The 27,192-nt window shown below is 47.3% G+C and overlaps 2 protein-coding genes across 10 annotated transcripts in view; one reads left to right on the top strand and one right to left on the bottom strand.

The window, feature by feature from the left end:
* Positions 1 to 2,817: 2,817 nt before the first annotated feature.
* On the top strand, positions 2,818 to 15,918 carry MPG (N-methylpurine DNA glycosylase). 5 transcript variants are annotated; one of them, XM_042828040.1, is made up of 4 exons: positions 2,818 to 2,843; positions 8,349 to 8,574; positions 11,371 to 11,575; positions 15,394 to 15,918. In XM_042828040.1, the coding sequence occupies exons 2-4, from the start codon at positions 8,353 to 8,355 to the stop codon at positions 15,786 to 15,788; spliced, it is 822 nt and encodes a 273-aa protein (XP_042683974.1). In that variant the 5' UTR covers positions 2,818 to 2,843; positions 8,349 to 8,352; the 3' UTR covers positions 15,789 to 15,918. The 5 variants fall into 5 exon arrangements, with proteins under 5 accessions (XP_042683974.1, XP_042683975.1, XP_042683972.1 ...); XM_042828041.1 differs by having other exon boundaries at positions 2,818 to 2,847; XM_042828038.1 differs by lacking the exon at positions 2,818 to 2,843 and adding an exon at positions 2,945 to 3,554.
* Positions 15,919 to 18,042: 2,124 nt separating this feature from the next.
* The window catches only part of NPRL3 (NPR3 like, GATOR1 complex subunit), a 39,150-nt gene continuing 30,000 nt past the window's right edge, over positions 18,043 to 27,192 (bottom strand). For all 5 annotated transcript variants that reach the window (XM_042828036.1, XM_042828033.1, XM_042828034.1 and 2 more), the window contains 3 exons: positions 23,905 to 24,094; positions 22,583 to 22,775; positions 18,043 to 18,761 (listed from right to left, as the gene is read on the bottom strand). In XM_042828036.1, coding sequence (XP_042683970.1) covers positions 18,596 to 18,761; positions 22,583 to 22,775; positions 23,905 to 24,094 — 549 coding nt within the window. In that variant the 3' untranslated portion in view covers positions 18,043 to 18,595. The remainder of the gene's footprint in view (positions 18,762 to 22,582; positions 22,776 to 23,904; positions 24,095 to 27,192) is intronic.

Here is a 27,192-nt window from a genome sequence, read left to right as displayed (position 1 = left end):
GTTACTGTGCCAGCACAGTGGAGGGGAAGCTGCTATGCAGGACAGGGACAAGGATAAGTGCCTGGAGGCAAAGAGCACTGAAAGTGGCATTTTCCCTGCATCCAGAACATTTTGGGCACTCTTTGCAGATGGGCAGTGCTGGAGGTGGCTGGTAGCTCTTAGGCTTGCAAAGCTCTGACTTTACATACATACATATACATACATGCATACACGTGTACACAGTTCCTTCCCACTATATTTATAAGTCAAGCATGCAGTATGACTTCTACTGATTTAGGCAACACTGAATAAACCATCTTTAACACCTTCAGAAAAGAAAATGCAGTTTTTAGAAAAGCCTGGCTGCTGTCCTGTGGCAGCTCCATCTCATGTCTCCCAACATCCAGTCAGTTCAGCAGACCTTTTGGCCTCTGTCTCCAGCTTCCCACCAGTCCTGCCCCATGCAGCTGGGAGAGATCCCAGGCGCATCAACACCACCAAAACCCAGCAGACCGGCCTGCTTGTTTTTTTGCTATTTGTTCCTCTGCATTGAGTGATCCTGTAAAGCAAAACATTTCTGTCATGTCAGAGAACCAAAATGTCCTGTATCCAAAACAAAAATAGAGACCCAATAAAATCCATTAATATGTTACTAAATAAGACTTGCCTGCCCTCTCTGGCCCAGAGCTGAGATTCCCAGGAGGTCTGTTAATATTCTGTTTTCCCATTACATGCAATGCACTCGCTAGGATTCTTTGCACTCCGAGTACAAAGTGAGTGGAATGGCATCCATCATGGATGTCATCAAATTTAGAATAAAGCATACACATCTGCTTACATAACAAGTTGAATGGGCTTGGTTCACAGAACTAGATATTTGATCCATGGCCCATGGGTGTGGGAGATACCAAAGTGGCTATGAGCCTTTCTCCCAGTAGCCGGATAGCTCTGGTACTAATTTGAGGACCATGTGTACATACCTCTAACGCACTGGCTGGGAATAGCTCTGAACAAGACACACTGGGAATTGAAGCAAAGGAGGCAGCAGCAACCAAGACTGGATGTCACGGGAGGCCAGGAGTGGATGTCATAAAATCCCTATGCTGTTTGGAACTTCTTCATCCACCAATAGGTGGCCCATTACATTTTGCAGCTGACTTGCAAATCCTGGTGAGAGTTATGTGGCCACAGCAAGTGACCAGTCAGCATCACTGTGGGGAACTGACTTCGTGTGTCCTTCTAATTGAACACTAAATCCCATTTCCACAAATATCACGAAAGCTTTGGCATCTTACATGATGAAAAAATTTGGACATCTGCCCCTTAAGCTTTCTTCTGCTCTCATGCTGATCTGCTGTCTGCACATCCTGGAAGCTGGGGACAACCAGTTTGCAAGCATTGTACACATGCAGTGTGCCACAGAGCCAGGACTCCAATAGCCAGATTTTCCAACAGTGGACTCCATTTCTTTCAAGGAAAACATAAAAAATGCTTTTGCCCAATAGAGGGGGAAACTTTAATCTCCCCTTTAATCTTCCCAAACTAATCAGCTTTTACAGGAGGCTATTTTAGGTGTTGATTCTGTAATAGTGAAGTTATTGGACAAATGAAGAACACGGTATACACTGCAGCTTTGAACGATTCACATTCCTCAGGTGCTAAAAGCTTGGAATACTTCCTCTGGGCATGAAACAGATCTGCCATCAAAGAAGTCAGCATTCCTCACAGTGCCTGTCCCACAGATTCCCGTAGGAGAAAGTCTGCAGAGCTGAACTGCTCTGACCCCAGGAAGTCCTTTCCACATCTCTCATTCTTGCCTCGTTTTGCCTTGAATTTTCAGGATTTGCTGAAAGGCCAATTTGATGATTGGCTGTCCACCTTTCCATACACATTCTTGGCCTTCCTTCTTAGATTAACACAAAGGCTGGATGTTAACCATGTGAGTGAGGGGGTCCAAGATGCTAACAAAGCCCTGCTGGAGAATTCTCAGAATTCTGGAGAACTCAGTCAACACTGCTTACACTTTTTTTTTTTTTTTTACATGTCCTGATTTCTTTGCTAATAGCACAAGAAACTGATTTCAGACTGAAGCAAAGTGCAGCCAGACAATAACATCTCCCCAAGGAATTCTAACTATTGTGAGCTTATCTGCGTCCATTTTAGCAAAACAAAGCGCTGCACAGATCTCCAATTAAAATGTCCATAACTTTTCTTCCCTTTCTTGGACCACTGATGAGTAAAGCATGAAGAAAATAAAGCAAGCACGGGGTGTTGCATGGAGAACTTTCGATGTAGTAACAGTTGGAAGTGAACCAAGTAAAAACCAACCCAGCAACTCCCTCCTTCCTATACTGGGAGATAACTACCCGCAAGTTTATGAATTAGATGATGCTAAATGCTGCTTCTTGGCACGGCTGCCTCCTGCACACCCTGCACAACCCGCGCAGTGCTAAGTATCGTTAGGACATTTTACTGTAGGAATCACTTAGGAACCAACAGCCCCAGCTGCATCTCCAGAACGCGACGAGGAAAGCTGCGTTTTGAGCTTGCGCTCATCTGGGTAAAAGCCGAGAATCTCCTGCAGGCCAGGCACTCGTTCAGGGAGCCCTCTGTAAAGTCGGCCTGTGGCCCTGAGCTTTATTCATAGGAGAGAGCAGCGTGCTGCAGAGGCGATGATGAGGCAAAACCGAAAACGCGCAGAACGCTTCACAAGCCAAGGAAAGCCAATACGCGGCCGCCCTTCCACGCACGCCGCCGCGGTCCGAGGCCCAGCCGTGCGAAGGGAGGCGGCTCCCCTCAGCAGCCCGCCCCGCCGCAGCCCGCCCCGCCCCGCCCGGCTGCGCCCAACGGCGGAGCGCGGCCCGGTAGGTGCGTGCGCGGCGCGGCTGGGCCGCCTGCAGGCCGCAGCGAGGCCCGGCGGGGTGCGGGGCGTCCCGGGGAGCCCTTGTCCTCTCTGCGCCCCGGGTGGGCCGAGCGGGTGTCGGCGGGCCGGGCATTGGAGTATAAACGCGTCCTGCGGTGTGAGAGCCGTGCGCTTCTGGGCTGTTCTCAGCGCGGCCCTGACTGCTCTTTTGTGCCGGCAGGAACGGCGAATGCGTCGGGGTTTGTCGTCAAAAAGGCTGCGAGGTCTCACCCAGCTGTCGGCGCGGTTATCGGTGCTGTTTGTTTCCACGTTACAGGGCTGCGTCCTCAAGCATCGCTCCTCTAAGAACTTATTTTCTGTGTGCTGTGAGTCAGCGATGTTGCAAAGGCTGTAATGGACGCTGAGAATCACAGAATGGCCAGGGTTGGAAGGGACCTCAAGGGTCACGGATCTCCAACCGTCCGTCCCCACTGTGTGCATACATTTGGGCTGGGCAGAACGCGGCCTGACGAGCCATGCAGTAATGTGTACACGTGCATTTTGAATAAGGCTGCCCTGTGGTTTCCTGTCACATTGCTCCTGTTCTGCAGGGAGCTTCCTTTGGCCTGCCTGTGCATTAGGTGAAAGGCTGTGGAGTCAGTGACAGGTGGTGCAGAGATCTCAGAGAAGAGGGATCTTGTAGCTGAATGCTGGAAGTTCAACCACTGTGCAGGTGTGTATGTGCCACAGAAGTGACAGGATTTGGACCCGTTCAGGAGGAGAGATGCCCAAGTACAGGAATGCCATCTGACTGGAAGATCTGCTTTGAAAATCTCTTCTAAATAAGATTGCCGTGTGAAAGGGAAAGCGTTTGAGGTCAGCTGGTTCGCGTCTGTGTTTGACTCAGATTTTCACAGCCTTTACAGTAAGCAGTGATTTCATAGCTTCCTGGAAGTGTCTCGTTATAGGAGAGGCGTTAGCTTTTGTTCCTGTGTTATCTCATCAGAAGTTTTGTGTCTCACCAGTAGCAGGCTCACATACAGCATGTGATCCAGAGCTGTGAGGGAAATTGTCCCCACTCCTCAGATCCTTTGTTGATGTAGAGCCCGAAGGCTTCGTTTTGGGGTTCTGAAGGTGCTTGCTATTGTGGTAGACATCAGCTATTCATCTTAACCTGCATTTACAAGTGTGTCTCTGCACATCGTCATCCATTAAGGCCTCGAGTCAGTATTTTGTTTTCTTACTTTAATTATTTGACTGTGTCTGGTAATACAATGCAAAACACAGACAAATATTCTCCCTGTAACCATACAGATTAATCCCAAATCACTAAATGTAGGAAATCTTTCCTCTGAAAATAGAAGAAAGGCACTTTCTCACTCACAGACACAAGTTCATAGCATGTGTGATTCAACGTCTCAGTTGAATCTCCTAGAGCAGCATCTTGGCTGTTACTGAGTTTGTTTCATGACTGATTTTCTGCATCTGGTTTTGCTGGAGAGTTCAGGCTGTTTGTGCAGGGCTTCAATACTAAGACTTTTTAAGCTGGCCTGAAATCTGGAGGAAATTATCTGTCCCATACCCCTACCTGTCAAAACTTTCTCATAGGACTTCAGATATTACTCCTCTGTAGGACTGGGTATGCAGCAGATCCTCTCTGTGGGTTTGAGCTGAGGAGGAACCATGAGCACCTTCTGCTTCTGTGCTTATGCAGGGAGCAACGCCAGGATGCTTCTGGGGGTAAATCTTTGTGCTCTGTGCCTTTCCTCCTGGTCCTTAAGTTGCTGTGCTTCAACAGAAGCCCTTAAGTATAATATCTCTGGATATTATCTGGATGTTTGAGGGTTTCGGTCACAGGTTTTCCTTTTTATCAATGCATTAATGAGAAAGACATCTTTGGTCATTCAGTGAACTTTACAAATCATGAGTGTTTTCAGTGCCGTCATGTAAGTGGAAAAAAAATTACTCAGAGTTTTTGGATGATTCGCCAGACGTTCCCAAAGGACGTTTGCTGCACATGATGTCGATGTGCATCAGAAAACGGAACTGCCTGTCAGTGTTGGTGGCCTCACTGAATGCTGCTTGATAATGGCTTGGTTAACTTGGGTCTCTGGGGACTGAGCTAACTAACATCCGTTGCCAGTATTATACTTAACTGGTGTGCTTTCATTTCATGCAGCTTTGTCACACTGCTAGAATGGTGGGGAAGAATTAGGATAGAATAAAGCGACTTAAGAAAGTCAGCCAAAATTAAGTGGAATTTTGATGAGGGATTCTTTTTTCTTCATGATGTTTCATTGCTTTCTCTCAAGTTGTGTCTTCTTTGGTCTTCACAAAAGGATGATTATTTTTCACTCTGAAAAGCTCAAGACGTCCAGCAGGCAGTAGGAGCATAGACTGGAGCTGGAAGGACTCTGTGCAGGAAATGACATTGCCAGACCTATAGAGCACTCAGTAAGGTGTATACAGTCATTGTTTATTTTACCATCCTTTGGGGGTATGAGTAGGATTGCAAATACTATCAAAGTCTGCCTCCGAAGAAACTGATGTAGTATTTGTGATTACAGTTATCAACCCTGCCTGCACTCTTCTTTCAGGAAGGTTTTTCTGCCTCTCCTCACACTGTTCTCCAGAGAAATGGCTGCAGCCCTCTGGTTCAGTGTGAGCAACTCCTGCCTCAATAAGATGATTCCCATCCTAAACACTGTGCAAAGATAGGAGAGAGGATGTGAGTAAATAGGCAGCCTTCAGAGTGGAGGTCACCTCTAGAGTGCTGCAAGGATGTGCTGAGCAACATTTTGCAGTGACCTGGAAAAGGGGCACGGTGCTGACTGTCACAATGTTTCCAGCTGGTTTAACATTATTTTAGGAGGTGAAGAGGAAGGGTGACTGGTGAATTGTAAATGCAAACTGATTCATGTGGCCGGGGAGCAGTCCTGATTTCACACACAAAACGAGTGCAATGACTACTTCTGTGATGTACTACTGCAATGACTACTTCTGTGAGGTGCTTCTTTGGTAAAGGCAAGGCATGCTTTACCACGTCTCTTGCAAATACAAGAAGTAGGGAGAACCAAACTGCATTTGTGAGAGGCAGGCTCAGAACTCCTTAAGGGAACGTGTAGCAGGGTGTAGGTAAGTGGTGGTTGTTGCAGTGTGGTTGGGTGATGTTACCTTGGTTCAGAGGACCACTGGATAGAGCTCATGGTTATGAAGCACATGGAGCTGTGCTTGCTTCAAAGGTCTCTGGCCAGAGATGTGGAGGACGCTTGGAGAAGCACTGTGTGTTCCTTCTATTCTTTCCTTGCCTTCTGCTTTTGACCTGTGATGAGAGCAGGATGCAGGAAGAAATGTCCTTTGGTTTTGCCCGCTGTGCTATTTGTATATACAAATCTGTACAGCTGGAAATTGTAAAGGAATTGTTTCCCCAGAAGTGGCAATGTAGCCTTGCATACACTGTATTTTTACATCAGTTTCAGTGTTTCTGATTCTGGCTTACAGGGGCCATAGACAATTGTCTGAGAATAGCCCAGCAGGCCTGAACATTTCAGGCACTGCACAGAGCTGTTCAGTTCTTAATCTTTCTCTTCTGACTTCTCTGCTTCTTTATGTGTGCACACAGGTGCTTCACAACTTGCAGCTGGTTTGGTTACAACAGAATTAGTAAAAATGGAATGAATCCACAGCTGGTTCTTATTTGGGGGCACACAGCCTCAAGGCCATGGGATTTGTCTGCAGACCTGCATGTGAAGAGATGGTGTCTCTTACTTCCCAAATAAATAGGGCTTGGGTACTTGAAATGCACTGATGCCTACACTGTGTTTCTTCCTATGCAAGAAGGGATTTGCACATACAGGTTTTCTTTATAGAAAAAGCAGATAGGCTTTGAGGCATAGAGTTTTATGTCTTGTATCGTGGCATGGGCAAGCACAAAGCATGCATTGGGGCTTTTCTGGATTTCTGAGACAGTATTGCTTTCCCTTCACTCTGTTATTGCTTTTAAAGCAATCTCATGTTGTAGGCTCTGAATTTCTCATGACTAGAAGGCAGTATCCTACTGCTGCCTCTAATGAGAGGTGAAGATGCTGAGGTCTGTGTAGGATCAGCCTATAGCAATGACATTACAAGTGCCCTTGGGCTGCCAGTGTAATGTTTGTGTAAGAGCACTCGTATCCTCTAAGAACAACTTAACTGCAAGGGCAGCAGGTGTCGGGCAGCTCAGGTCCTGTGTCTGATGCTGCACTCCATAAAAGCACAAATTACCAATGCAGTTCATGCTCACACAGACAGGTTACGTTTTCAGCGTGTCTTCATGTAGTTCCAGTTAATGCTGTCAGAGAAGCCTGGAAGCAGTTTTTAGCAGGAAACATTCACTCGGTTGACTTTTTAGAAGTTAGCCTGATATGGAGAAGTGTTCCTCTTTTGTCCCTTCCTTCCTGAACTTTCTGCTGTTCACATCCTCCTTCCCAGACAGGACTCATATTTGCAAAGGCCATCAGGCAATTTAATCTGAGCGAGGTAAGTGGCTTCTAGTGACATTTTTAGGAGTTGCCACAAAGTGAAAGCTATAGAGCGGAGCAGAACACCTGACATGGAGTTGGCAATTCTATGGCAAGTCTCTGACATGGCTGAATTATTGCAATACCGAATGCAGATGTTGCACTAAAATACCTCCAACCAAAGCTGGTTGCAGCCTCAGTGCTAATCCATCACCCCCAGCTTCCACACTGTGCTGTTAGCCAGCAGACATTTCAAAGAGCTTTATAGAGTGAGTTTGTTCTGGTTTGACAAGAGTAAGGACTGCAGCACAGAAAAAGACACACCAACTTTTTGAAGCCAGCACATTGGTGAGGAACCTGGAAGAACAACTTCAGGTTATGCAGTTGTCACAGATACGTTCTGTAGTTTGGAACACACTGTTCTTCATCTCTTTGGAAGGTGAGCTGAAGCCTTGCTTTGTGGAGGTCTCAGTGCACTCATTTCTGCAGCGTGACAAGCTTGACAGTGACCGTAAATCAGGCAGCTCCCAGCTCCAGCGCTCTGCGTCCCATGGAGATTTGCATTCTTACCCATTACATCACTATTTGAAATGATTGATATGTCACTTCTGTGAACTTTTTGAACCAGCATTTTTAGAGGTGTTTTCATATTCTCTTTTGTCTGCTTAATAGATTATTTAAGTTCTCAGTGGAAAGAAGATGGTACAGGTTTACCTTTGCTTTCGTGTTTCCTAACCTAACAGTTAGCAAACATATTTTTACTGCTACGTGGACCAGAGTTTATTGTTATCTTAAGCCCTTAGAAGATGAAAGCTCAAACTGCAGTATTCTGTTTGCATGTCAGTAGAGCCCAATATTTGCCTAGCCTGGCGTAAATCCAGCTGAATGTCAGCTGCTCCTGTGCTTTGCCTGCACTGTCTAATCAGTAATAGCTTTCAGAGCCTTTGTATTAAAAATAAGAATTCGTGGAAATGAATTACTTTAAAATAATCTTTACATTTCCAAATACATTTGCATTTATTTTCTAGCACTATGTCAAGGAAAAGAAAGCTGTTGGCTCAATTAAGTGCCCTCCAAAGTAACTCCAGCATCCCTCTTTCTGATGCCTTGAAGAGCCCCACCACGACTCCTGATGGCAACTCTTCTCCAACAAGCAGCAAATATTTTGTAACAGAGAAAAAACAATCTTCCCAACTGGAAGCAGATTTCTTCAACCAGCCCTGTATCAGCCTGGCCAAATCCTTCCTGGGACAGGTAAGCCATAACACTGACACCAGCTCTACATGCTGCAGTACAATAATAATTTAATGTAAAGGGATGATCTTTTTCTTTTTGCAGTTTGCCTCTGGGGCTCTGCTATTTCAGGAGTACTGTTCTCATTATTTTTCTTGTAAAATTCTGTTAAATTGAAGACTAATGATTAAATCTATTTTGGATGTAGTCACAGAGGTAATTGTTTAGGTTTAATTTACTGTTGCACTTCAGAATTAGTTTATTTTTTGTGGAGTTCCTCCTTTTTTTCTGGCTTACTGAAACACACTTTGCTGTCTGTGGTTTGAAGGTTGTTTAAGGCCAATTATTTTCCCTTCAGGTACTTCTGTATTTGTTTTTGGCTCCTGGTTTTCCCACTGGAAGGTAATGCTGTGCAGCCAGCATCATTTCCTCCTCTCCCTCCATTTGATTACCTTGTGATGCTAATAGCAGGTCCTTGGCCTTTTTTGACTGATATCCCCTGTCGTAGTGTACTGACATACTTTATTCTCACCTGGCAGTTCAGCAGCCTGCTTGATACTTTCCTTTATGCTGCCTTGTATGCTCTAAAAGCTCCATCTGCCTTCTTTTATTTTTGCAGTTCTGAATAATTCAGGCTTACCAGTAGAGCTGGTGCTCACCTCTCCCACATTATGAACAGAAATATGTGAGGCAGCACAGGCCCTGGCATGGAGGCCTCTGGGACTCCACAGCTCTACAGTTAAACTCTGTTCACTCTGAAACCTGTTCTCTCTACCTTCCTGAGGTTTTAAGTCATCACCTGTTCATGAAAGGACCTCCTCCCTTTTCCCAACTCAGAAATGCTGAGGAATCTTTGGACCCTGCCTTTGGGAGGAGGAGAGCTAAACTGTCTCTTCTGCTCTGTGAGTCCTTCAAAAAACTCTCATTTCAGAGAGTTCCTCCAGTGTTGTCCCTGTAAACAGTTTTGAGTCTGGAAACCTTGTAAGCACAATTGCAAAATGTGTTTTTAGTACCAGTGCTGTGATCTTACCTTTTCTGAGTCCTCTTTATATTTTTATTACTTGTAGGGTGAAGAAACTTCCTGGGCTCTCTTTGCTTTAGATACTTCAGGAATTTGTTGCAGTAACTTTGTTTTGGGCTGTATCTCTGTGTCTACCCTTGGTTTTACTTCTGAAGGATATTGTCTTGCATGTAATGGACACCTTTGCTCTGCTTTGCTCCTGCTGTGTTTATTTTTGGTCTTTCTCAACCTCTCTCTTATACATCAAATGTATTTTCTCTCTTTATAGACATCCTGCTAGAAGTTTGCCTTTCCTGCTTTGACTTCTGGCTGTCTCTTTTAAGTTCTTAACAAGCTTCCTTGTTTTATGTAGTTTCCCTTTTTGCTGATAAGCAATACTGTAACAGATTATTTTTGGACCTTAATACTTGTGTAAGGATCCTGAATTTTAGGCTTCACGGTCATGACACAAAGTTGTTTTTCAGTGCTGAGTCTTTGGCGAAGAGTTTGGATCAGTTTGAGAGCTTTGTTTTCTCTTGGGAGGTCCCTGATTACTGACTCTGCAAAGCACTTCTTGGTGTCTGGAAGATACAGTCTGTGTCCCATTGCACTGTGAGATTTGTTTGCTGTGTATGAAGACACCTGAAGCTGCATTTTTTGGTGTCTCAATGTCTTTAACATCCCCAGATGTTAAATAGGCAGATAATACTTTACTCCTAATTCGATCCTCTTCCTCTTTAGGCCTAGAATTACAAACCAGGCAAATTCGATGTCACTGTAACATTTTCTTTGAAGTATAACTTAGGTCCTCCTGTGACCCAATCTGTGCTCTTGTTCTCATGTAACTGCAGTTATAATAATAATAATTCAGTGTTTTGTTATCTTTGTTCTGCCAGATCTTGGAGGTGCTTTCTGCACTAGTATTACTTACTGCATTTAACTGTTTCAGCTGCAGATATGTTGTCAGAAGAGGCAGGGAAATGCCTGCATACCCTTAAAACTGTAACCTTGCAACTGCTTTTCATTGTACTGAGAGTGCTTTTGGAGTATTCACATGCACCAGTACTTTTCTGAAGTCATTGTTTTTCACAACAATAAAATACTGATGTTTTCAATTAATTGGGAAATACTGTGGGGAAAGCATGAGAGGCAGGAATTGCAGCTTTGTAAGGAGTCACTCATTGTTTTATTTTCTTCAGGAGAATCTTCTCAGACTTGTGGCTGTTTATTTTTCCTTTCCTCGTCTACTTGGCTTTATTAAGGAGCTGGCAGCGAGGAGCACGCTGCAGTGACAAAGACCTGCTTTTTCTGCCCCAGGCCAGTTACCAGCTCTCCTGCCCTGCTCCTCTACACGGTGCAGAAAACACAGAAGCAGCACTGATGTTTCAATTATGGTTATCTCTAGAGTTAGGCGCCAGGGCTTTTCTGAAACATCTCCAAGGGTCTGTGCAATCACTGCAGTTGCTGTCCTGGTGGTTTGGGGTGAGAATGCAGAAAAGAACCACAGAAGCAGTTCTGTGGGCTGTGCAGATTGCTGCTTTGTTGTACACGTGGTCATACATTAATTCTGTATGATACTGCCACAGCTTTGCACCCCGAGCATTTTGCTGGGTGAACGATAGGTAGAAACTTGGTGTACTGGGATGTGGTCCAGACAGTTGAAATTCATGCCAGCTTACAGACTGCATTCAGAGAATGAGAGGAGAGCGGGCACTGCCTGAGGGCCCTTTTTCTGATGACTTTGCCTCAAGAAGCCTTGTGCTCTGCTTACTTGGCACAGGGGCTGTTGCTAACCGATGCCCTCTGACCTGTTCCAGATTCTAGTTCGCAAACTTCCCGACGGCAGGGAGCTCTGGGGGAGGATTGTTGAAACAGAAGCTTATCTTGGTGGGGAGGATGAGGCTTCTCACTCAAAAGGTGGGAAGCAAACTCAACGGAATGCAGCCATGTTCATGAAACCAGGAACTCTGTACGTGTACCAGATCTATGGGATTTATTTCTGCGTGAACGTTTCCAGCCAAGGTGAGTTGAGGCCAAAGCACAGTGCCTATGTGTCAGCTTCAAACACTATGAGCAGGGCCATCTCTGGCTACATGGCCAGGTGGGATTCTGGTCCCAGCTGTGAGTTCCTTGAGCTGTTCAGATGCAGAAATAAAGATGAAGGACTGGAAGGGAATCTTTACAGGATGGTGCTTTCAGTTTGGATGACCTGAGCCGATGCCTTATCCGTGTGATGTGGTACACTTTGTTCCTTCAGGGTGGTGGTGTGAAAAGAAACTTGCAGTCTAGTGAAAGTCTAAATCTTGGTGTCCACTGTCAGGAGAAGAAAGTTTTCTGTCTCCTGCCTTTATCCCCAGAAACTAAACGCCAAGGAAAACAAAAAGGTCTAACATGTCTGAGCATTAATATCTGAGTTGCTACAGAAGCTTTTTAGCCGCTTTGCTTTATCTTCAAGAAAAACTAAAAAAGAAAATCTCAAAAGCAGGCTGTGACAGGATCTGCAATCCTCCTTTATTGCTCTCATGATAATAAAACCAATCTTTAATCAAATGATTCTCCTTTTAACAAGCAGGTGTTGTTTTCCTTACAGATGATAGTTTTTGCCTCAGAAAAAGAATGTAATTACGTACCTTGAAGCTGCAGTATGTGTTCCTTAAACACTGATTTTGTTTGAAAAATCTCAAAAAACTCTTTTCCACCATTTCCAAGATACAGCATGTTGTATATTCCGTTGTGATGATGACCATTAGCCCTCTGGTTTTGGCCTTTGGAAGGTAGCCAAGCAGAAAAACAGTGCCAGGTAATAGTGTGGGGAAAGAGCCTGTCTTCCTAAGTGGAAGTCTGGAGTCTGATGGATGAACACATGTGAACTGCATTACCACGTCTCTGCCAAAGCTGTTCAGATAATGAAAGCAGAATGATTCTTTGTTCAAAACGGGGCTCTCAGCATTTGAAATACTGGCAAATAATAAAGGGAAGAAGGGGGGATCTTTGTGTACATCATTGAGGTAAAGCTGGGTCCTATGGGATTTTACTGGAAGGAGCCTTCCTCTTGCTGCTGGTAGCCATGCTGTGTGTCTCTACATTGCTTCGAGGAGAAATCCTAAATGATAGCAAAATCTACCCAATGTCTCAGTGCACATGGATCCCACAGCGCATCTTGGTGCTGGCAGCAGAATCATCTTAGCACAGAGACGCTTCCCAAGAGCTGAGAGACACACTGGGCTTCCCTCGCCTCAGGAAGGCAGCAATTGCTGGTCGAGCTTCTCTTTGACTTTGCTGTGGTTTGTTTGTCGGGAGTTTGCCAATGTGAGCATTTTGCTGCCAGACCTGAAGTAATCTCTTGTAAAATGGGGATCCCGGTGCTTCTGTACCCAGGCGTGGGGTCACACAGCGGGGATCCCAGACCGGGACTTTGAAGGAAGTGTTTTGGGAGCAGTGAGTCAGATGGGTGGAGAGAGGAGAAAATTTTCTTCTCTCCAGCGGCCAAGAGCTGTTTCCAAGAGTGAGAGCTGGACTCAGTCCAGGGAAGGAGAAGCGAGCAGCGCAGTGCGGGTGTGGGACTTCCTTATCGTTCTGTGATTCCTGACTGCCCAAGGACAGAACCAGCCTCTTCCTTGTTGTCAGATCCCAGCTTTTAGCTCTAAATCTACTCCTTACATGGAGCGACTCTGCTAGGCATGAGAGGGCAATGTGTGGTGCTTCTGGGCTGGAGCACAGGATGGGCACTGCTGCCAACGGCATGGCAGCAGCAGTGTCTGTGTCAGGCAGTGCTGAAGGCAGGTAGCCCTGGGAGCAAGCTGGGCAGGCTGCACAGAGAAGGCTGCACAGAGAAGGCTGCACAGAGAAGGCTGCACAGAGAAGGCTGCAGCACCCTGGCAGGCAGGAGGTGAGCCAGAAGGATGCAGCTACTGGTTAGTGGTTAAAGAAAACTGATGTGCAAGCACCCTTAAGTGGTCCCGAACTTCCACCTCTGGAGGAGGTGGGCAGAGAAAGCAGTAGCTCATTGTGGCATCCCTGAGCTCCTGTCTTCCCCTGGCGGTCTTGCTCTAACTCTCATCTGTTCTGCACACAGCTAGAAAGAGTTGGAAAGCTTTCCAGTGGAAATGCTCACAGAGCAGCCAGAGACAAATGCCAGGTACCCTGCTCCTGCTGCGTGGGGGTCTGGGAGCGCTGCAGCTGCTCTCAGCATGTGCCTTTATTCACATCAGCTCACAAGGACACTTGAATTCAAGTGCCCGCAGTTTCTACTTGCATTTGTGATGGATGAGGGCAAGGAGTGTAATTAGCAGTTCCTCAGAATCTCACAGTTGGTGAGAGCATCCCAACGTGAAGGATATTTCTGTGTGCATGGATGAAAAGCAGAACTAGGACGTGGAGGATGTTCTTAAAAATCTAAAATGACCTTTGAGCTCTAAATCACTGTAGCAGCTTTTGGCTTCCAGATTAGCCTCATTCCCTTCCTTAGCAAAGGGAGTGCCTGCAAACAGATTGTGGACAGCTGTTGGAAGTGTTTGCTTCACAGAGCTGTGCAGAGGGCAGGGGGGCTCTGAGCAGTGCAAAGCAGGAGGCACACCTGGCAACAGCAAGAGATCAGGCTTTCAGTTGGTGAGCTGAGAGCGGCTTGTTGTGGCACTTTACAAAATAGGAGAGGGATTCTATTTTGGGGAATTGCGGGTCCCTGGGGATCTGCTGGGCTACAACAGCCTTCACCAGGCTTGAGCACAGCTCCAGATGTTTGCGGCTGGAGAGGGAAAGGAAGTCCTTGCAGAGCAGCATCCCCAGTGCTGAGGCGGAGGGGAGGAATGCCGTGGGCAGCCCCGCACAACAAGCACTGTGTGGGGCAGCACACAGGCTGCATTGCCAGGCCCTCACCTCTCCCACTCAGGGTCAGACGAAGACCTTCCCCGCTTTCCGATGGAAAATACTGGAGAAGTATTTCTGTCCCACTTGGGCTGGAAATCCTCCTTGCAGGGGATTTTCTCTGCTCAGAGCTGCCTCGTTGCTTCGCCCTCACCAAAAGGAGGGGGAGCAGCTGGTCACAGTGGCTGTGGGGAGCCATAAGTTCCTAGGCTCCTTCCTGGCAGGGTGATGAATCACACTGGAGAAGAAAGTAGGAGTTTTCTTCACTTCTTGTCACAGGTGGGGCTGTCTCTGCTGAAGCGATGCTCCCAGGGCTGTGCAGCCCCCTGCTACCCCAGCACCCATCTCACAAGAGCTTCCCTGGCACGAGGACGCTGACCTCGCTCCTCTGTATCACCCAAGGCCGTGTTTGTCACACCCACACCTCAGCCCGTCACTTGGATCAGTAATGCTTCCACCCAGGGCTCCTTCAGAGCAGCCCAGCTGCTCCCCAGCCCACAGCTTCATGCCAGAAGCCCTCCTCCAGTCCAGCTCTGCCTCATTCTGTTGGCAGCATCTCGACTTCTTTCTCCTCTCATTTGCTGGCTGGAGACCTTATCATCAGAGTTTATTATAAATCCACTGGGTTTGGGAGCAGTTTTGGATAGTTATGCCAAAACTGAACCATATGTGTATTTATTCCTCAACATTGTGGTGATATAAGAAAAACCTCTTGCCCTCTGGCAAGCCTTGGAGCTGCAGCTTGGCCTAGGAACATCAGGAAGTGGGGCTGGGTGAGGTGAATCAAGTACACAAAGCTGTGGGATGCTGGACATTCAGCATAGGGGAGGGAGTGCACTGACCATGGCTTAGCAGTCTGAGGGAAGCACAGATGCTGCAGGCAACTCCCTGCTCTGCCAGGGGCAGGGAATGCAACTTCTGCTGAGATATTCCTTCCAAACAAACCTGTACTAACACGTGGCTCTTTTTCTGCACAGGGGAAGGGGCTGCAGTCTTACTCCGCTCTCTGGAGCCTCTCCAGGGTTTGGATGTGATGAGGGAGCTGCGCAGCACTTCAAGGAAAGGACCTGCAAAGCCACTGAAGGACTGGCAGCTGTGTAATGGGCCCTCCAAGCTCTGCCAAGCATTTGGGATTGATAAGGCTTTTGACCAAAGGGACCTGACTCAAGATGCGGCCATCTGGATGGTACCTGGACAGGAGCTGCCCAGGGAGCAGGACGTGGTAGCCACGACCAGGATTGGTATTGGGAACAGAGGAGAATGGTCACAGAAACCTCTCAGGTTTTATTTAAGAGGAAACAAATTTGTGAGTGTTGTAGACAAGAAAATGGAGCGAGAGATGGCAGCAATGGAACCCATCTCTTGCAGCTGATGAATCTTGCAAGTGTGCCACCAACCAGGACTTGAGCTGTGTGCTCTTTTGGAGAGCCTCAAGCCATGTTGGGGCAGCAGCAAGGGCAGCTTGGAGGTTTTTAACAATAAACATAACTTTATTGCAGCAAGGTGGAATTTTATTCATGAGGCAGACTAGAATGAATCTTCCAGCCAGAACTGAGGTTGGATTTGAGCACTGAAAGCCACTTTCTCTCTTGTGAATGGATCCAGGCTCTGGTAAGGTGGATGACTAGTGAAAGCTCACCGCTTTGACCTGCTGTGTTGCTCCTCTTTGTGCTGGCCCCCAGGAGAGGCCAGAAGATTTGGTTTCTTCAGTGGAATGCCAAAAGAGTGGGTGGCAGTAGGGCTGTCAGAAACTGAGAGAGCTGGTTTTGATCGGTCTGGAGATGAGGAGGAGAAAGAAGAATCCTGCAGCTGACTACAGCTGCCTAGTGGGAGGGTGCAGAGAAGGCAGAGCCAGAGTTTTGTCAGAGGTACACAGGGACAGGATGAGATGTAATGGGCACAAGCTAGAAAACAGGAAATTCTCATTAGCTATATGGAAAACTGTTTCACCATGAGGGTGGTCAAATGCTGGAACTGGGAGCAATCAGACCACCATACAAGCTCCTGATTGACCTGATGTAACATTTTCTCTGAGCAGAATTTGGACAGAAGATCTCTAGAGACTCTGACCAACCTACACTGTTCTATAAAATCCAGTGAGTTTTTTGCTTTGTTTATTTTTTCCAGCTGCTTTTGAGACCAGTTCAAAGTTTACGAGTGTGGGAGCCTGAACACAGAGAAAGAACCAATGCTGAGATCTCTGCCTCACAGCTCTTTCTGCAGAGCTGCAGCCTGCCATGAAGTACAGAGGGAGGGAAAAAATAGGATTCAGGGGAGAATCCCTAGAATTGCAGCCATGCTGGCAGTTTGCCTTGCACGTGTGGCACCAAGCCCTGCAACTAGGCCAAACAGTTGCTTGGATCTCAGGTTAGCTGCACGCTTCTCCACAGACAGGTGCTCCCTGCCTTACCTGTGCTGTAACCTTGCATCATCTTGCACAAATAATCCACTGCCACACTGGTGGCACCACTGTGCTGTGCCCCAAGCAGCCCCTGGATAAGCTTTGTCTTTTCACAGCTGGGTGACAACCAGCAGGCAGCTGTCCTGCCCATTCCAGACAGTGATTTTTCTCCTCATTTGGGATTCTTGTGCAAGAAAAAACTCAAATTTTGAAACCCTCTGACCCACCCGTTCTGAACAGACTGTGCCATGTCTGGCTCATTAACTCACCTTCAGATGCAGCTGCTGGGGACTGGGTGGGTCGGTGTTGTGCTGACCAGCTCAGACATCACTGTTGTTCTTCTGTAACATCCCTGCTTGCAGCTGCAGGGAAGGCTCACAGAAGGGACTGTGCTGAAGTAGCTGCCATCAGGTATCCACTGCGCTGCAGGCCCTGTGCTGTTCCTTGCAGGTAAGTTGTTGAATGCTCACATTTTCACCTCTAGTTGTGTGAGCAAGTGAAGCCCCTCTCACAGGTCTGCAGCTCTGGGAAAAAGCTCCACCTTGTGTGTGTAATAAGGGAAAGTCTAAATGAGGAACCTGACTGTGTTCACACACCACGCACCCCTGGAAGCCATCAGCACCATGGAAGTTCTTCCCACCCTCCTCGGGTACAGAGCTGTGCAGACACCCTGGGCTCTCTCTTGGTCTTCCCTTCCTGAACAGAGCAGCAATTGCCAGTGCAGCTGCTTTGGCTAGGCAGCCCAGCCCTGTTCCACCATCATAGCTGGCTTAAGTTCATGATGCAGCCAAAAAGAGTAGCAGCTGTCTGTGCTGCTGCCTCTTGTTGTAGCCTTGGCATAGCTGAATGAAGATTGCTGGACCAGATCAGGAAGCAGAGCCATGTACATCCCTGTACCTTGTTCTTCATCCGGACAGCTTTAGTGCACGCCAGCTCCCTAATCTGCTTCCCTGCAACCACAGTGGGACAGAGCAACAAAACAGGTCCCAGAGGGCCAAGCATGACTGCCATTAATCTGCAGCTTTGGGGAACTGATACAATGCTGCACCTGCAGCACAGCCAGCCAGGTTCAGTCCTCCTCAGAGCCAACCAAATTCCTCCCACCACAATTTAAAACAGACCTGCAGATCAGCTAACAAATGGGCTGCCTGGTGACAGCACTGCCCCTACAGACATTCTGTAATAAGGGTCCTGGGGAGAGGAAAGCTGTAACAAGGCAAGTAAATCATTTTCATTCACAAAGCTGTTTACTTGTGATGCTTTGCATTCCTATTTATGTCCCCATTGCTTCTGGATAACAGTGGTCAGACAGAATTAATTCCTCAGTACCCAGGATCATTCCCCTAAGAGCCAGGCCAACTTCACTCTGCCCTTAAGCAGAGGCCAAGCAGTGAGGACAGGCTGCTCATGAGCAACACCCACTGGTGGTGGAGAGCAGGGAAAGCAGCTCTGGTGCGAAGCATCCACCCACAGGTCAGTAACACTCCAGTAGAAGTCATGGACCACTCTCACCCATCTCAACAGCCCCAATGAAGGAGCAGACCCAGGGAAGGTCTGCGAGACAGCAGCTCCTGTGCTGTGCTGTGTGGCACGGCACAAATCCAGGCTGGGAAGGAGCACGCAGCCCCTCACACAGAACTGAGCTGTCGCACGGGGAGGTGTGAAATGGAGGCACAGCAGCAGAGAGCCTGCTGTACGCCGTGTGCTGAGAAGGAACTGGACTCATCTCTTTTAGGCAGCTTGCAGAATATCGAGAGCGCGGCAGTTTCCACTAGCAGTCATTTCAAGAGGGACTGAAAAACCGAAATGACCGGGTCCTCGTGGCTGGTGACCACCAGCACACTGCGGAACTTGTCGAACAGCATCAGCAGCTGCGAGCGCCGCATGTTCTCGTTGTACATGATCTCCTCCAAGTGGTGTCGGCCTCTGAAGTAGTGAAGCAGCCTGCAGGAAGGAGAGCAAGGCAGGCGTGGGCCAAAAGCAATTGCATACAGCAAGAACTGGTACTGTCACCCTCGTGCTCCTCTCCAATTGGACACCAACCTGGAGGCATTCGGGTTGTGTCCTTCATTTAGGTGCAAAGTGAAATGAATGAAATCTGCTCATAGCTCAGCCATGCCTCGCACACAGAATTCCCCTGGAAAGGCAGCACAGGGACCATTACCCACCAAATTCTCATCTCCTGAAGTACCCAATTCCCATCACGCTCACTTGGCTTCACAGCAGCTCTCTGGATGGATGCCCTGCTCCCATGCTGGCCTGATTGGTAACAAGAAAACACAACCCTGGGGTCTTGCAAAGGTACCACAAGGTCTCTTAGCCTACTGCATTTGCTGAGATTGTCAATAATTCTAAAAGAAGAGTTAAAGCTAAAAGGATATTTTTGTGCACAGCAGTCCATTACATGGTTGGTATTGGCAGGCAAGCCCTGAGGTTGGATGAGTCTGGGGGTGGGGGCAGAGGCTGCAGCAGGGAGATGGAAATTTTAGGCACAGGCGCCCCAGGGAAGCTCTGGGCATAACAGAAGCCCAAAAGAAATCCTAAACACTGACTCTAAGCCCGAGCCATGGTGACTACTGAAATCCCCCAGTCCCCTGTGGTCAGTACAGCCGTCCCCTTCGTGGGCACCAACCTGTCACACAGACAGAAGCCTCGGCCCTTCCTCTCCTACTTTGTATCACTGCTCAATAAGTGACTTTAAAGGAGATTTGAAAAGCACGGTGCTCTCTCTGCTCTACGAAGCTGCTCAGGTGACTGTTCCCTGGCACAACCATCTGTGCAAATGATCACAGCCTGGCTTTCAGCAGTCACACGGACCATGGAGGGGTTTTCCAGTAAGTACATCCACCCTACATTCAGAAAGAGTCTGGATTTGTAGCGGGTGAAGATGAAATAGTTTCCATTCCAATAAAAGCTAGAGAGGATATTAAAGAACACAAAAATGCTGCTGGAAGACACCCCAGAGCCCAGCCCAGGCTACTGCTCCAGCCGGACTGCTGCCAGCACTGGAGAACTTCTTCAGCCTTTTTTTCACCTTGTTGGGCAGTGAATATTTATGGGACCCAAACGAGGCATAAGATGGAAGTTTTTAGGGCAGCAATTTCTTTTGGGTCCTTCTGAAGCTGCACAAATACATCTGCTGACAGATGGGTGCCTCCAGATTCAGATGCAGTGATGGAAGATTATTCCTTTCCATTGCTCAGCACTGTTCTCCCCTCTCTGACTTACAAGAGCTGCTCTATGATCAGCAGTGTGGTGGTACAGCAGTTCCCTAAACTACTTCACATTAAAAAAAAAACAACAACAAAAGCAACTATTTCACCTTAGTCATTCAAATAACATTAGCTTGTCTGGCCAAGGAGACCTTCTCTTCCACCAGCACTGCTTGAAGATGGAGCACAACTGTCCACAGCTTGATGTCACCTCTGAATATTCCTCCATGGAGCAAAGGACTCCTGTTTCTCAAGCTAAGAGCAATAAAGAAAATCCTCAGAGTGGCTCAATGCCCATGGCTCAGGAGAGAAGCCACGAGTGAGGCCTCAGCCTGTCTACAAAAGCACTGGTTGACGTGCAGTGAGGAACAGTTTGTGCTCGTAACTGAAGATCTGGTTCAAAAAGAACCTGTGGCTTTCTCAAGTTGATTCTGGAAGGACGTGTCCCCCTCTTCCAGCAGCAGCTATGGAAACATCTTGGCTTTGAATTCTGGTTCAACGCTGAGAGGGTTAATGCAGCCAACGCTGGAGCCAAGCTCCCATTTTCCTCATTTCCCCCTTAAGGTTTCTGCTTGCAAACACTGCTGTGCATAGCAATGGACAGACACAAGTCCCTTCTGTGCCATCTGTTTAATGAATACCAGGAGTTCAGAGGCATAGGCACGCAAAAATGTATCAGGCTGAACTTTACTGCCTTGCTGAAAATAGACCATCCCTTTGTGCACACAAAACTAAACTTGGAAGGTCAGTTACAGTGTATTTAGTGCACTAACTGAGCATTTATAGCAGGAATTTGTTCAGGGAGGCAGCTGATCCAGCACAGCTATTTGCCATAGCACAGCCCTCATTAGGTGCTGCTCCTGAAGACGAAGCAGAAAGCAGAGCTGATGCAGTAACCTTTGCTGGGGTAATGAGGAGGATCAGCTCATTCACTGCAGCAGCTTCTCTGCAATTATTTACACTCTCATTAAGAGCCACAGGTTTACCCAGACACTCACTTCAGATGGTTCACAGCACAACACGAGAGAAAGTACGTACAGAACCACCAAGTTGCACTGCCTCATAAAGTCACAAGCAACCAGAGCATCTTGCATTACCATTCCTATTTTTACACTCCAGCATCCTACCCGCAGGGCTGCTTTGTTTATTCTACCTTCCCTCTTCCTCACTGTTGACTTAAGAGTAAGTTACAGTCGTCAGCTCAATCTACAGTGGAATGGAAATTCAGGCTGCAGATGCCTGGGATGGCTCTGCTAAAGAACCTGGTGCATGGGCAATCTGCAAAGCAAACATCATTATGGCAGCTGCCTGCTTACTGAGCCAATTTGCTGAAGAAGCTGAAGTCATTTTTGGCATCTGCAATTCAAAAGCTTTCACGCTGCTGTTTCACCCAGATGAAGAGGTGACGGGGAAGCAATCACGAGATCCTTTCCTCTCTCCAGGATAATTAACAATCTGCGGTCCATTAAACCAGCCCGGTGTCCCCACAGAGTTTATTTAAAATAACACTGGGTATGATTTTTTTTTTCCTTCCCTTTTCCATAGGTTTTGTAACCACTTCTCCAGTAATGAAGAAAAACATTTCAAAGTTCTCAAGTGGTCCAAAGTGTTGCCACTCAAGCAGAGAATATCCTCTGAAGAGTTTACAGAAGGTGGAGGAGACGCCTACCCAGCAGCACCACAGAGCTCTGCACAAACCCCTGAACTGAGCTGCAAACCAGGAGGAGCAGAGCAGGCTGCAGGGATTCCACCTGCATTTGTAAAGATCAGGGAAAGCTGCAGCTCTCACCCCTGGTTGTTTTCTGCTCTGTGAGTACGTCAGCCAGTGAAAGAGGCGTTCCAGTGATGCCGCTGTGTTTTGAAATGCTGAGCAAAGAGATTCCCCCACTTTTTTCCCAGCTGTTAGGAAGTCGTTCTGCTTTTCACAATGTGCAGAGCCACATCTTGCTTATTTTAAGTGTTGAAATTTGTTGCTGCACAATAAGACTTTAAGCTACAGAGCTAACTAACCCACTCACACGAGCAGCTCTCAGCTAAACAGGCTTGGAAGTCTTTGCAGGCTGTTCTGTGGAAGGGCTCAGGCTGACTTACCTCTGGTGCTTTTTTCCTTTGTCTCCTATTTGTATGTAGATTGCAAACCTTAAAATAAATAACAGCTGTCTTGGGAATACTAACAGACACAAAATGACAGCACCAGCACGACCAGGTCTTTGCTTGGATGCTTAGAATTATGTTCTCAAGCTAGGCAGTTATGTCTACCTGTGTGAACACAGCAAAACTGGAAGGCAAAAAGTGAAGGCCCTCTTGTCTGACCAGATGTCCTGACACTCCTTCACCATCCAGAACTCTGTTAACAAGTGTTCTTGTGACACATACATTAGTTTTTGTTCAAAAGTGCTGTGTGTATATGAAATAGGTACATGAAACAAAATCAAAATGATTTATCTTCCAAAATCCCAAGCTAATGGTATTTGATAAGAGCCCACACCCATCTGCCCATAAAACAGCAAGGATAGGGAAAAAAGGTCACACTCTGCACTCCCCATTTCCTACCTTGCAAACATGCGAAGATCTTCTGGATTCTGGGCAGCAGGGACATTGAGAATAGCTTCCCGCTCGTGTTCCAACAAGCTTGCCAGGAGATTCTCTGTCATCCTTTTATTCAGGGGTGAGTCCCCGCCAGGTATCAACTCAGCACTGGAATTATCCATGCTGGGACTTGTCAGAGTCATGTCATCACTGCTAGCTACCAGGGGAAGAGAAGAGACACAGAATTTCTATGTTGCTCAGCATAATGAAGTACAGATTATCATTTCAGGCCATATCCATGCAGGCTTTCCAAACAGTCCCCTCAGATTTATAGGACCAAGAAAGTGGGTCTGGAAACGCTACGTGTAACTGCAATTTGTGATATGACAATGTAGGGATTTTCTCAATGGGAAAGTAAAGTGTTTCAACAACACCATCAATTGATGTGGAAAACTCTACTTCTGGAGACTATAAACAGTCCATAAAATATTTGAAGAGAAAATTCCCAGCCAGCTCTGCTGGAACACCATGAAGTGGTAACACAAAAAGCCTAACAACACAGAAGATGGAAGCATGCAGAAAGCAAGGCCAAGAAGCAATATCCTCTTGTGAGTGAGCCAAAACAAGCAGATCGCAGACTTATCAGACTCGTGTTCCAAGAGTTCTGCCCTCATTCACGAGCTGCGTAAAGCTGCAGGTTGCACAGAGAATCTCTCCCACTACCCAACCTCAGTGTTGTTTGGCATTCTGAGAACACTGCTCAGAACAGCATAACATAACCACATCCTGGGGTTTCAGCATTGTATCTCATATGCCTTCTTGAAAATGTGCTTTCCTGGAATCACCCTGATGAACGGCACTGAGGAGATTAAAGAGCCCAGGGAAAGAGAAATCAGCCATTTGTGAGACTGACAGCCTTGCACTTCCTTAGGGCAGCTCTGCGGCCCACAGAAACAAATTCTGCTTATAGCACATCCTCACAATGCTATTCCTCTCCTGCTAACCAGAATCCATGCAGCAACAGCAGTGCAGGCAGAGGACCACTGCTGTTACTCTTTAGTTACTGCAAGGAAGCAGGAAGTTCCCTGTCTGAAACACACTGAAGCGCCTCCAATAAATACTAAAATTTTTGACATGACCAAATGAGATCTCAGCAAATTACAAAGAACTACTTGAAGCACTTCAGACATCCACCAATGCCCAGCTCTACGTTGAACAGGGGCTGGTTAGCAAGCACCCAGTAACGACAAGCTATCTTAATGCTACGACCTGTCACCCTCGGCACTGCTAAAAGGAGGGCTAGAAGTGGGCTGCAGTATGAACAGCAGAGCAAAGCTGGCTCGTACTTGGAGAACCAAAGCTAAGAGCATTGGGGGTGCTTAAACTTCGGCCTCCAACTCTGGCGGTGAAGGGCATGTCTTCATCCTGGGCACGGAACTCCTCCTCGTTTGGGGGCACCATCAGACAGACGTAGGTGTGGAGCTGAATGAGGAGTCGGTGTTGGAGCATCCATATCACCATCTGAATGAGCTGAGTCTGCAGAGCGAGAAATGAGGGATTGAGCTCCGTGAGAGAAAAAGCAGTGCTCAAAGCCTAAGAAATCACAAGGAGAAATGCTTTCCAAGACTCAGAACGGTTTCTCATGTTCTCTGAACCATTATTTTGTGCTTCCCATCACAAGAAGGTGACCAAGCACACATGTCCATCACACCAAAGCCTCCACGGATGCTTTGCCTGTAATCAGACCTTTGATGACCAACACATCTTTATGCAGCACTAACCAACTCAGCCAGCGTCCTCACACCAACCAACCCTGCAGCCAAGAAGAGCTTCAGCACCCACTGTGTTTCAGCAGAGCCCTCAGCACACGATGCCAGCCGTATGAACACAGCCACACTTCACACTGCAGTCATACAAACCCACATGTTTGGTCCCCTTCCAACAAAACAGTTCAGAAGGTGCTAAATAAGAGATAATTGTCCTTTCCAGAGATGGAAGAGATAAAAAACGAATCACCCAGGTGCACACCTCAATGGCCAAGGCGCTGGGATCAGTTTGGGGGCCCATGACAGTCAGAAATCCCCACAGGGTTCACCCAAAGCAGTCACATTAAAGCCCAGGTTCTCCCAGGAAAACAGGGAGAAGGCAGGGAGGAGGGACAGGGCTGGATATACTGTGATATACTGTCACCAATTTGCTCTCTGCCATACGAGGGCAGGCCGAAGGCACCTCGCTTTCCATGGTATGGACGGGCAAGACTGAGAGTGGCAAGAGATGAGACTCAAACCAACATGCAGAACACCTCTATAATTGCTGAACAACTCCACAGCGCCCCAAAAGTGATGCTGAAAGCACAGGGCGGGATGAGGGAGAGGCATCTGTAGGTTCTTGGCATGGCCTCTCTTCAGGAGTTTCAGAGGAGCATTCAAAAGCCATCATCGTGTCTGAATTTCTGCACAAAAAGCCTTTTCATTTCAGTGCAGGCAACCCTTCCTGTAGCTAACAGCTCTGAACACACTGAATCACTGACAAAAGCTGTTTGGGGATTTCATAGCAACCAGTGCTGTTTTGGTGAGAGACACGCAGAATGAGCTCAGGCAGAGAAGGAAGCTATAGCTCCACTGCATTAATCATCAGGAGAACAGCCAAATCTCAATAAAAGCCCCAAACTGAAGTTCATCAGCCCACATCATTTTCCTTTTCCCATAAGTCATTTAATTTTCAATTTCTCCTTTGCTGTCGAATCACAAAAGAAACATCTCCTGCCTGCAGATAAGCCCACACCCCCTTTCCAGGGATTACTACTTTCTGAGCCGAACGGATTTCAATCTTAAATCTGGGATCACCTTCAAACACTTATTTTCCAGAAAAGGTATAATTCATTTTCTACATTTAAAAGAGAACGTACAGCAGAGGAAAGTTGGCACGGGATAACAAGGACGTTTGCATATCATTCTGCTAACATCTGAAATCAGCCTGGAGGAAAGACGAGGCCGAGCGCTCGAAACCTTCCAGATGCAGGAAAAGATGCCCCATATGTTTCATGTCAATTTCTGACCTGCTGGCATGCGGTGACGTCCCACCAGCTGGTGTCACAACAAATCAAAAGGGGTCTGACACTTCATGGGACAAATCACTGCAATTCAAGGAGACAGCTTTGCTAATACAGTCTGCTGCCCGTTCTTCTGGACACAAACACAGAATTTACAACCATGCTCCATCTGCTTCTCTCGAGCTTTGATGGACCTCTCAGACAGGTGTGTAGGGCAGGTTTCCCCATCCCACCTGCATTGCTGTCTGTTGGTTTATCTCCACTCTTGGGCTCAGTCCATTCGACTTGCTGGTCTCTTTCCTGAAGCCAAAAAGAGCTGAGAGCAACTCTGCAGGGCAGGGCATGCTCCACCCCACAGCTGCCCCATGAGACATCAGCACTGCAGGAAGCCACAGCCCTGCGAGGCCGAAATGGAAATACAAAAGGAGACCCATTTCACTGTTCAATTCAACACTCAATTTCATCCATCCCCCTCCTTCTCCCCATGCTGCCTCTCTCCAGTCTGGGCTGAGGGGCTCCCATCTGGCACCAATGGGACTTTCCCACTGGAACGGCTCAGCCACCCCATTCCTCACCCCTGCAGTGGCACAGCAGCACACGTTGTGAGGCATGACACAACGCAGGGCACTGCCAACCATACACTGCTTTGTGCTTACTGACCAGAGCAGAGAAGATGGGCACTCTTATGTCAGCTCATCTGGGCAGGGAGAGCCCCTGTCCTAAAGGGGCAGGATCCAGCACTCGTTGTTTTTGTCCCTCTGGGAGTCAAGGGGAGCTTTTGTAAAACTGTTCAGTGTGTGTTAAATAAAGTGCATTTCTTACAAAGATTCTTTAAAGCTGTTTCTTTCCCAGGCCTAAGAAGCTAAATGCCCAGAAAATGGGGACTGGGTCCAGGCTGGATGTGGCTCTGGGCAGCCTGGTCTGGTGGTTGGTGACCCTGCACATAGCAGGGGGGTTGAAACAAGATGATCACTGAGGTTCTTTTAAACCCAGGCCATTCTGTGATTCTATAATTCTACGACTGGCAACATGTTCAGGAAAGGGAAGAGAGAACAGCAGCATGGAATCACTCAGATCTCAGCCTGGTGTTTCTCTCTGTGTGAAGATGCACTCTTAGTTAAAGCACGGCTCACTTTCCTGCTGAAGGACGAGTGCCTCTCCTCCAGCTGAGCTGTAGATGAGACACACAGTGTCCACAGTCTGACTTGAGAACGGCAGTGCTTTGGGTCAGTAACACAGCACCTCCACTGGGGTACGTGTTGAAACACACTGAGCTCTTTTATCATTCAAAATACTCCATTTTACCAAAAACTGAAGCTATTAAAAGTTCTCCCTGTTTTGCACAGACAGCCCCTGTTAATGCAGAATATTATTGTGTAATATTGCCATGTTAATCATTATGTGACAGCTCTGAATTCCACCAAATCAGCTTAACTGTTCTCTCTATTTAGACTTGGAACACCCTATTTTTAAACGTGCCACATGAGAAACCCTGATTTTATACACAACCCCGAATCTTACTTCCATACTTCTGCCACCAAAAGCTCCTGTGACTCTTAACACCTTCCAGACATCCACTCAG

Source organism: Centrocercus urophasianus, unplaced genomic scaffold (assembly GCF_019232065.1).
Source record: "Centrocercus urophasianus isolate 14NV4802_14NV808 unplaced genomic scaffold, USGS_Curo_1.0 seq_29, whole genome shotgun sequence".
In the NCBI taxonomy this organism is placed as follows: Eukaryota; Metazoa; Chordata; class Aves; order Galliformes; family Phasianidae; genus Centrocercus; species Centrocercus urophasianus.
Note: the sequence above shows the minus strand (reverse complement) of the source record. Positions and strands in the feature narration are given on the sequence as shown.

Bases quoted from the DNA above. Each gene is read 5' to 3' on its own strand.
- MPG (XM_042828038.1), top strand. From the start codon at position 3,529: ATGCTGGAAGTTCAACCACTGTGCAG. The intron at 3,555-8,348 runs GTGTGTATGTGC...TTTATTTTCTAG, and splicing joins GAAGTTCAACCACTGTGCAG to CACTATGTCAAGGAAAAGAA. The intron at 8,575-11,370 runs GTAAGCCATAAC...GACCTGTTCCAG, and splicing joins CCAAATCCTTCCTGGGACAG to ATTCTAGTTCGCAAACTTCC.